Consider the following 10,956-nt stretch of genomic DNA (forward strand, 5'->3'; position numbering starts at 1 on the left):
TCGCTAGTTTAGAGTGAACACTCGCATTTTTTTCATTTCTATATCTGTAAAGTCTTTTATTGCTTATGCATACAGATTTCTGCAGGCCTGTATTTGTCCTCAGGAATAAATAACTCCAAGAGTTGTAGTGTTCTCTCAGGAGTAGCGCTATTTTTTTTACTGATGAATGTCTTGCAGATAATGATACTGCTCAAGTAACCCTTGGTATTTTACTGTCGGTTTTGGACACCTGCCGATCATTTTTCTCGGGTACAAAGTATCATAGAAACATAGAATGGCTTAGATTGGAGCAAACCTTAAAGATCATCTAGTCCCAAAACCCCGCTTTGGGCAGGGCTGCCACCCACCTGCTCAGGCTGCCCAGGGCCCCATCCATCCTGGCTTTGAACGCCTCCAGGGATGGGGCGTCCTCAGCTCCCTGGACAGCCTGTACCAGTGCCTCAGCGCCCTCTGAATAAAACATTTCCTCCTGACATCTGATCTAATTATCCCCTCTTTTAGTTTAAAGCCATTCCCCCCTTGTCCTGTCCCTACTGTCCACCAGAAATTGGGATATATGAACAGGAGAACTCAAGTTCAGATAAAATTTCCTATATGCAAGGACAGGCTCCTCTTTGTTAAGTCCTACTTTGGCTCCTAAATGTTCAAAGATTATTTGGCATCTTTTCTGCCAGAGGTACTAGCTTTTCCAGACACAGTAAAACTATGTATTATTTTTTGCAATATCTTGACAGATTTTTTTTTTTTTTTGTCTAGTGAAAACACAGATATTGATAATTCCTTCCCCATGAATACTACATTTATGAAAACACTGAAATAGTGAATCCAAAACACGTGGACAAATGGAAGCTGATAGGATCTCCAGGATCGGCAGCAGGCACAATGTGTCAGTCAGCATTCCCCCTTGTTCTGTTGTGCGTGCTTTGCCAGTTGTAGCATTTACATCCACATTCTTTATCGTAACAGCAATCTCCCTCGTCATCACTGGTGTTAGCATATGGAAAAGGTGGCATGCAGCAATCTATCTTACAAAGTGCTTAATATCTCAGTGTTAGCATATCCAGCACAGAACGTGCAGCATCCCTCTTGCCAGTCCCATTCCCTCACTCCCTCCTGAGCACAGGTAGTTAATTAATCAGTCACTTGGGAGGCTGTAGCATTTTCCCAACAACAAGCTACAAAGAGGCTAAGTTTACTGATCTTCCCAAGTTTAACCCCTTGTTTTATTCCTTCAGTATCTCTGATCTCTCCTTTTGTTCCTGGACTGGTTTTCCCTGAGGGTAGTCTGACTTTTACTCTTTTTTCCCTAAATTCTAATGCATGTTAGCAGATTATACACAAGTCCCATTCTGTGGTGGTTTGGTTATTTTAATACTTTTTGGAATATTAAGGCATCTGGAATCAAGGATATCTAATTTGTCCTTGGATTGAGGGAGAAGCCTGGAGAACTGCACCAGGATCACAGAGCAGATCTGCACCACTTTGCCTCAGCGCAAAGAAGATTTTCATCACTGTCCTGCCCAAATACAAAGAAAGGCATTTAGCATTGTTTAGTGCAAATATTTATGCACATAGAGAAACACAAAGACTGCCCATGTCGGCACGATTATCATGCTGACTGTACCTACTTAATCTTTGTTCTTTCATGGAAACAAGGGACGTGCACTGCCCTGCTTCTGGCATCCAGGGCATACTGTACTGCAGCAAGAGAGGCAACGAGCAGTATTCTGCTTTGCTGCCTCCCTGTTGGGTAATGATAGTTTATCCCTGGGTTTTGTAAGCTCAGACTCTCCTAAAATAGATGATGGTGTGTGACTGTGAACATTCACCAAGCACCTAATAGTAATCCCTGACAATGTGTTTCAGTTGATGTTTCCATGTGACTCCTACCCTCGACTGGGTTTCATCTTCTGAAAAACAAGTGGAAAGCTCTCTCCCACTGTGCTACTTCTTGGTTCTTTCTTGGTTCTTTCTTGGGTAACTCTTTCTCCATGCATGGAAAATGTACACTGACACAAGACAAGGATGTATCAGAGAGCAGGTAATTCTCCAGGCATAGAACATTCAGCAAATATTTCACCAAGTTTTGCTGCAATAAAGAGGCCATGGCAAGATACTGCTGTGACAAGAGACCTCCTCCAAGCATGTCATGCCAGGTCTGCTTTTTGATTCTTGCATGCAGTTCTGGAGAAGTAAACTCAGTAAGCAGTGATCTGTTAATCATTCTATAGATGGGGGAATGGAAAACACTGCTTATGTTGCTCAGGATATCTGCTCAGGGAAGATGCAGACATGACCTCATCGAATAGTGATTTTTCACATGTTCCAAAGTAGCAGAATACTGTCACAGCCTTCTGTGCTTTGCATGAGATATAGAACAAGTCACCCACCATCTGAAATCCAACCAATACAGTACTCTGAAAAGCTCTCCAGGTGCAAGGTCTTCTCATGTGGTATCAGTCAAATTGAGTACTTAAGGAAATAACTCTAAGAAACATAGAAGGTGCATGGTAGCAAAACATGAGGTTGATTCAGGTTCAGAGAGCAGTGTGAATGACATTGTGGAGACAGGGGATGCCATAGATCACAGTGACAGCAGCAGTGCAGCACTGGGAGATGCCCTAGGGCTAATAGGCTGTTGAGGCTACAAAAGAAATTTGCTTCCTGCTTGGATCCCCATTGGCTAGGGATGATATTTTGAGCCCTGTCAGGGCAGGCCCTGCTGGTATATCTAGCAGCAGCACTCCTGAACTGATAGAGATTAGGACAAGCACTGAAGGTCTGTCAGGGCTGGAGAATGGATCTGAAAATGCTCCTAATCTTCATTGCATTTCTGCTTCCCTCTGTACTGGGCTTCCCTATTCAGGTGAGAGAAGTTCCAGGCAGCCCTGCTCTTTTCTCTACTTGACTTGCTTTTCCTGGAGTTAAGCTGTGGAAACACATTTTGATAAATTTCTGACAACTAAAATACCAGAAATATAATAAGATATGAAATTAATCTATTTCTTTTGTCCTGCTATTTCTGATCTGATTTTGATGCTATTGTTGATGTCCTGATGAGCTAAGGAAAATTAACATCTTTTACTTATTGATTTTGCAGGACACCTATGAAAACAGCACAGCAAGTAAGTAGAATTTCTACTGCTTTTAAAGACAAGTGTTAATTCTTGACTTTGTATCAAATAAATTACATAACAGCAATTTGGGATTTTGGTCGTTGTCTGATGCAAGTAAGGTAGTTTTGGTGATAACTTCAGGTATACAATTTTTACAAGCTTGAAGTGTAATTATAGTCTTTATACTGGCAGGAATAACCAGCCCACTAATCTGCATGTATAAGGGATTTCGTGAGAGTATGGTTTTCTTTTTGCCTACTTACTAAGATATATATTTTAAAGAGAGTTATTATTACCAAGTGTATGGCTTCCCAGTGTCTTCATGGAATGAACAAACAAATAACAGCTGAAATAAGGAGAAATTAAGGTATGTTTAAAGCAGAGCTTCCACAAGGTAGGAAAAGTTTAGGCTGTCACATCTCAGTGTTTCTAGCAGTAGTGCTAGACAGAAGGATCTGTCTGGGTGCAGCAGAACAAAAGATACGAAGGAAAATCTATGCTGCTCTTACTTAGTGAGGAACAGAGAAAAGAAGGTGAGATCTGTGCTGTGGAGAGAACCACGTGTCCTGCAGGTGCCATTCTGTGCAGTGTAGTAGGTTCTGAAATGAATGACAGGCTGTGTTGTGGTGCTGCTGGTTTTGTGGTTACACATAACCGTGCTACTGTAAGCTGCTTGGCTGAAACCTGGGGCTGGGAAAGAGACCACAGGAAAGAGGGGAAAAAAGACGCAATGGTGAAAATATCTGTCATCAGTGATGTGCATGTTGTGGTAGACAAAACTGTTGACAAATTGATTTTTCTGATAGCAGAGAGAGATGAAAGTTCTGAGTCAGTGAAGACTCAGAGCTGTGTGTCTGAGTGCCTCCTACTGTGTTCCTCAGCTGCAAAGGATTGAACAGAAACTTTGACTTCACTATGTCAAAACACATAAAAATGGAAAAAGAATCAGAAGGGTATAAAAGATATATAAGTTTAAATGTGTAGTAAATACAGGTGAACACAGAAGACCAATTTGCTGGTGAGTGACAGCTGTAGAGCACATAATAGCACCAACTTTCTTGTTCCTAATTTACTTTTGGGCTGAATGCAGATGACTTCCAACAGATGTGCTTAACATTACTTTCTGGATGTGGTTTGTTAGGTTAATTTAGATGTGATTTTAAACACTTGAAAATTCAATTTTTATGTTGAATTTTGATATCTTTCCTTTAAACTGAGCACTTGGAAAAGACTTAGCTATTCATTTGCCTCCTTGCCTGTCTTGGTGCAACAGTAAAAGAAAGGGACATCAGGTGTCAGAGAAAGCTTTGCATTGTACTGTGACAGAAAAGAAATAGTACAGGCTTAACAGAACAGCTTCTGTCAATTTGCAAAATAGAATGGGATCATCACAGATTTCCAGAGAAGATCAGTGGAAATAAACCCGTAGGTAGACCTTAATAGCAGCAAGAAACTGTCAGGTGCAATGGAGAGACATGCTTGCTGTAACTTGAAGTCGCAGGGTTACTGGGCCAAGTTTTACTTGAACGTTGTTACTACTTTTTTGCCTTTTGAGACATCTTTCAGTATTTACACTGCAGATAAACTTGAACTGTATCATTTCAAAATCTGTGTCATGTCAGATAATTAATTTGATCAGACACATGGTAGAGGCCTTCTATGTTGTTTTACCTGAGCTTTAGAAAGGTGTTGTGAACTTTATAAGCCTAGGAATCTGAAGCATAATTTCCACTGACTTCAACTAGTCAACTAACGCCTCTTGTGCACAATTCTGAAACTGGTCAGCTCAATTCAAAATGTGCTTTCCTGAAGAATTTTTTAGACACCATTGACCTCTTTGATGAGAATTGACTGAACAGTAATATAATAAACGGAAGTAATCAGAGTGGAGTTTCTTTAGCATGTCTCTGAAGTAACAGTCTGGAAAGGCAGATTGAAGATTTTCTGGCTCAAGTGAAGCAATTCTACTGGTTCTATATCTGTTCTGAATAGTAGAAACCCCCTTAGTACATTTGGACAATAACCACCTAGATCAATGGAAGCTGTGAAAAGGGAAAGGTGCTGCAAGATGTGATGGCTGTATCTTCTGTTGAAAACACATGGTCAAAAAGTCAAGCAACACGGATGGGCTTAGTAATATGCAAATTGTTTGCATAACCATGGTGTTGGGGAGGGATAAAAATAATGGTTTTAGATTTGGACAAAGAAGACTACAATTATTAGCAACATGGAAGAGGTACTAGAAAGATTTGTGGCATATCCATCATACTTAAGAACAGGTCAAGCAAACAGTGGTCAAGAGTAACATAGATAAAACCACTTCTGCCTTAGGGAAACTAGACAAACTGGATGACCTTCAGAGAATCTTTCCATTTCTGTACTTTTACGATGCTGTAACAAAGAAGTTTCTGCTCAGAAATCCGTATATCAGATTTTCCTTTCCATGTTGGTATCTAGAAACAGATTTTTAGCAGAATTCAAAAGATGCCACACTAGAAAAATATCTCATAAATAAGGATGGTTCCCAGGTGCTGTCATATATATCCTGAAGTCAGGATTATTTGCCTCACACTAAATGATAGCCTTCATTCCATTTCATAATTTTATCCTTTGGCTCTCTGAAACCAGAGAAGACTGCTGGGCTGTTATCCCGCTCCTTTTCCAGTGAAATCTGGGGACAAAGCATATTTGTTCCAAATTTCCTCTGACATTTTTCACTCTGAAGCTCACAAAATGCTTTGCTGATTTCTTAGATGATAAATCATGATTCTGTACTGCTAGGAATTTTCACAGCTGTTTGTCTAAATCTCAATTTAATTTCTGTGCATAAATTTATCAGTTAGTGCAACTAACTTCAAGCCCTTCAAGCAATGGCACCTGCCAAAGCATTCTATCGGCTGAGGAGCCTATACTATTGAAGTTGCATTCAGAATCTAACTTGTCCCTTTTCTTTTTCTTCCTTTCTTTTAGCAACAACAGAATCTACTCAGGTAAGGACAGCTAAATCAGCTCCTTTGTTCACCTTGGTGTCCAGTATTGACTTCAAGACTCATCTACTCCATCCATATTGCCATCTGAGCAGGACAGTCTTCTCAGACAAAAAGTACCAGAGTGCTCGGTTTCCTTCCCTATCCCATTCATTGCTTCACAATACCCAAATACAGACACAATCCCAGGAAGATTTTGTCTCTTCTGGTGTCATAGAGAAAACTCAAATCTGCTTTTAATTTCTGCCAAGCAATGGAAGCATGGCAATTTGTTTTGCTACCAACATTACCTCCCCAAGCTAGGGGTCAGCCTACAGTCCCTACAAGCAGTAGATGCTATGGCCTATCACCACAAATGTGGGATAATATTATGGGGATTTCATCAGAGAATTCACCAATTTTCTCTCTTACTAGCTGGGAGATGAATGAAGCTAGAAGCTCTGAAACATGCTACATGCTTTAAAATGCATTTCATGAGTCTCCAGTTTTCTTCATGATATCTATGTACGCCAAAAGACAGCAAAGAAAAATATCTACCACAACATGGTAGTACTTATCTTACCCATGATACAGTAAATAACTCAAAACTGTGGAGATACTTAGAATAGTAGCCCTTCTGTTCCTTTGCATATTTTTTTTAATTTATGTTATAATATCTGTTGTGAGATAAAACTAATGTATTGTCCCTGTAGGTTACTACAGAAGAGGATATATATGGTATGTATTATTACATCTCTACGTAAGTACTTGCTAGAGTATACCAGTTGTTAACTACCCGGTTACTATAGAAAGTGATACATGCTTAACACAAGTCAATCTCGGGGAAAGAATTTTAAATGAATGCACTTACTAGAGTATTTCATGCAAAGCAGAGTCTTCTGATTATGTCCGGTTTTTTGGCTTAGCTGAAAATCTGTTAATTTTTCTAAAAATGGCTCTGCCATTTTAATAACTTAAGTAACTTCTGAAAGCAACAGCAATCACAGAGCCATCTGCCTGTGCTGTTTCTTGATGTCAAGGCTCAAAGAAAGGCACTCAGACTCAGCTGATTTTACTCACTACAGAGCGCAGAAGTCCCTGATGTTGAGCTTATGTGGGGACAACAGTCTCATTCATGAAATAGGAATTCAGTTCTGATTTCATTGATTTCAAGGGTTTTTCAAGAAGAGCATACCCAGCAGTAAGGAGCAGGACTACTCTCCATCCATATTTATCCTGTTGTGTTAGTGGGTTGTGTGTGGAGCATGCATGCAGGAAAGCTGCACTTACTGAGTGCCAGGAAGAAATGTGTAGACAAGAAGAATTGCCCTCTGGCCTCCTATACAGGATAAAACAGGTTTAAGAAGAACCAAAAAACAAGTATTTAAAATACAATGACTAAATAACAAAGGTAGAAGAAGGATTAAAAGGAAATTGTTCTTGGTACTAGATGAATGCAGAAATAGCCACAGCTGTTGGGAGGTTTGCAAGGTTGTGTCACTGAGCAGATATACATGACTGAACACCATGCCAACACGTAAATAGGCTCAGTGAGTTTCAACACACCATTGTAATCAGGACCAGAGCAAGAGGAGTTCCTGGAAACTCATCAGGTTACAAATGAGGATTCAGGTTTTCCTTGAGAATTAGAGAGTGATACTCTGTATTTTCTACACAGATTCTCCATCGCCAACAGAGATAGACTCTGAAGATGAAGTTATTTTTAACAGAATTTTGGAAGTTAACAAAGGTAATGCCATCAGAGTTCTGCTTACACGTAGTGTTTCTGCTGATTTGGGGGAGGCAACAGGGAAGGTATGATGTCTTAGCGCAGTAAGTGCAAACATTTTTTCTGTCTTATACATATGTAAGAAACCCTCAGAGACTGGCCACAGGGAACATCTTGTCTGGGTGATCTGCTGAAGGCCTACGGTACCTCAAATGTCTTGTCAATATTGAAGATGATAGCAGGTGTGAAGGCAACTGAACTACACAAGCAGCTTCTTCAGCTTTAGTCCTCAACATCTTTGTCTTTCTATGGACACAAAATTAGAAACTGGATAATTGGATGCTTGTTATTTAACTGCCTGAGTGCAAGCATTACTTGCTTCAGTCATCATATCACTTTGCACTACAGACTCTATATAAGCAACAGTCAATTTCAAGCCTCCTGCCCTAGATATTCTGCACCTTCATTCTTTTTATTCACCACTTTCTATCAGCTTTGTTTTTTCACACTTACAGGGAGGGGATAATGTCATTGTTGAAACTTTATTCCTGCCTGTAAAAACAGACCTTTCCTACAGTTTTCTATGAATATCACTCTTTTCAGTTTGTCCCTCCCCACCAGGCCTCTTAGCTAAGAACAGTGTAGGGAAGTGGAGAATGTCCATCTAGATAAATAGTCCACTCACTTCCTATGCTGAACAGGAGCAGATATGAAGGAAAAATATGAAGGAGCACAAGTAGAATGATACTTTTCCAAATATGCCCTAGACAGCTCCCAGCAATCTATGGCTCAGGTATTTCCATCCCTTCTTTTTCACCACAGACAGCTCTCGGTACTTGCAAGAAGGTGACATAGTCCCTCGAAGGAGCCGCAGTGCCATCAACTGTCGCAATTGTTACTGGCCTCAGTCCAGGGATGGGATTGTTCGTATTCCCTATGTCTTGGATCCTACTTATGGTGGGTATAAATTTCATTACATTCTTTCTTTTCTTTTTTTTTTAATGGATTTTATCTAATAAGCTTCAGATAGAAACCTACTTCCAGTGGCTACACAGTTGATGAAATCTATTCTAAGGATTTATTTCTGCTATGCAAGTACAGATCAATTGTAAATTACAAAAAATCAACAGATCAAATTTCCTTGAGCACTTGGCATCCTTAATGTTTTGAATACAATCTCTTAGAGACAACATTAATCACATTTTCTAATAGTATCTCCAGAACACCTGCCTTTATAAGATTCATGATATTTGCAGTGTGGTTTGAATGGCCTGATTTTTTCATTAGCAAAATATCATCCTACATCTGCCTCCAAATGAACAATCAGAAGTCGTAACAATTATCACTACAATTTAAGCCAAGAAGTTAAGAATAAAATGTTCCCACTTGAATCCTTTTTGACACTAATCTGTGAAAGGAGAATCTCTTGCCAGGCTAACTACTACCTGAAATGAAATAAATTACCAAGCAAGAAGCAAGAAAGAGCCTAGTCTAATGCTTATGTCCCTCGTCTACCCTGTTTTTGTGCACCCACAATATTTTAATAGCACTTAACCTTTTCTTCTCCAGAGGAGAACCACGTGAAAGGGATTCATGAAGCCATGGCAGAATTTGAAACACTGACTTGTATTAATTTTGTGAAGCGCAAGACAGAACGTGACTACCTCATCATTAGATCTGCTGATGGGTGAGTTGAAAGATAAATGAGCAAGTTATTTCTACAAAACTTTTTGATTCCTACTATTCACATCTTGTGTGACCTTGAAGAGGAAAAAGGTGTGGATTTAGACAAGAATCTTTGTTTTTTAACAGTGCAAGGTATCCTGCAAGTTAAAGGCTGCAACTGTTACATCAGTGACTCAGAAGTGACTGATGATATTAAAAAAAAAAAAGCCTTGAGGTGGAGAGTGTATCTTATGTTGTATATACATATTACACCACACAGAAAACATCCATTTGAGCACAATATGTAACAGGTTATAACAGTAGTCCTTACTTGCACAGACAAGATGAATTGTGACTTACAAAATAAAGAGTTCTCTAAATCAGAGTTGATTCTTAGGGTCAGAATTTGATCCTGTGAGAGAACTGCTCAACATATGCCAGGTTTAGAGTGCTTTTCATAACTCCAGTTCTAATACAGGATTCAACAATTTGGATAAAAATATTTTTACCTAGGCAGTTAAAATTACTATGTACAGAAAGCTAGCATGCAGGAGCCTCTTTGCTAATGAAAGTCTTTCAGGAGGCCTTAACGATGACCATGAATAGTTGACATTTTCTACATCATGGCCAGTTTTGCCTTTTTGTAGACACTATCCCAGGGGACAGAATGCAATCCTTCCGCTCCCACATCACGTGAGGCAAGGTTCATGTGAAGCAAAGTTCTCCATACTGTTCCTTTGCCTGTCTGACAATAAAAATCCTGTAAGTCTTCTGTTGGTGTTCAATCTCAGATGCTGGTCCAACTATGGAAAAGTAGGAGGTGGACAGACAGTATCTGTGATGAAAGGAGGCTGCATGTGGAAAGGAATTATTCAGCACGAACTGGATCACGCTCTGGGGTTTTTGCATGAACATTCTCGAAGTGATAGGGACAGATATGTAAGGATCATGTGGGAGTACATCAGCCCAGGTAAGTGCTTTTGACTTCCTCTATATAGGAGTAGATATATCATTCTGTTTCCAGCTCTTCCTTGTTCTCTAAAGTGAGTGAATAAGAAGCATACACTAATACAATACCTTATATTACAGCTGACAGACCAGACTTCAAGAAATTTGAAAACTCCAACAATCTAGGTCTTCCTTATGACTATTCTTCAGTAATGCACTATGGCCCGTAAGTAGCAATATGACGTTGTTTTTGTTGAAACTCAAATCTTGCATTAGAACTTTTATAGCACTCTTCCAACTAGTAGAACATTGTGAGTCAATTCAGTTCTTCCATTCCTGAAGGTTAAATCATTATCCTTTGATTTTCTTTATGGAGACATTCACAGCTGAGCTTGGGGGTAAAGAAAGGCATTAGCTTATTGATGGACATCTTAATCAAACCTAATTGGATAGCAGTTAGAGCCACAGTAATAACCAAGGTAGAAGCATCAGAAGCTCCCGTTGCCATTTGAAAAAAAAAAAAGAAATAGAA

General features: G+C 39.5%; 1 protein-coding gene across 1 annotated transcript; it reads left to right on the forward strand.

The window, feature by feature from the left end:
* Nucleotides 1–2,521: 2,521 nt before the first annotated feature.
* Nucleotides 2,522–10,827, forward strand: ASTL (astacin like metalloendopeptidase). Its single transcript, XM_019615567.2, has 9 exons — nucleotides 2,522–2,866; nucleotides 3,101–3,125; nucleotides 6,087–6,106; nucleotides 6,796–6,820; nucleotides 7,761–7,832; nucleotides 8,634–8,768; nucleotides 9,381–9,498; nucleotides 10,268–10,446; nucleotides 10,566–10,827. Exons 1-9 carry the CDS (start codon nucleotides 2,798–2,800, stop codon nucleotides 10,652–10,654), a joined length of 732 nt encoding a protein of 243 aa, XP_019471112.1. The 5' UTR covers nucleotides 2,522–2,797; the 3' UTR covers nucleotides 10,655–10,827.
* The last annotated feature ends 129 nt before the right edge of the window (nucleotides 10,828–10,956 follow it).

This window comes from Meleagris gallopavo, chromosome 5 (genome assembly GCF_000146605.3).
Source record: "Meleagris gallopavo isolate NT-WF06-2002-E0010 breed Aviagen turkey brand Nicholas breeding stock chromosome 5, Turkey_5.1, whole genome shotgun sequence".
NCBI lineage: Eukaryota > Metazoa > Chordata > Aves > Galliformes > Phasianidae > Meleagris > Meleagris gallopavo.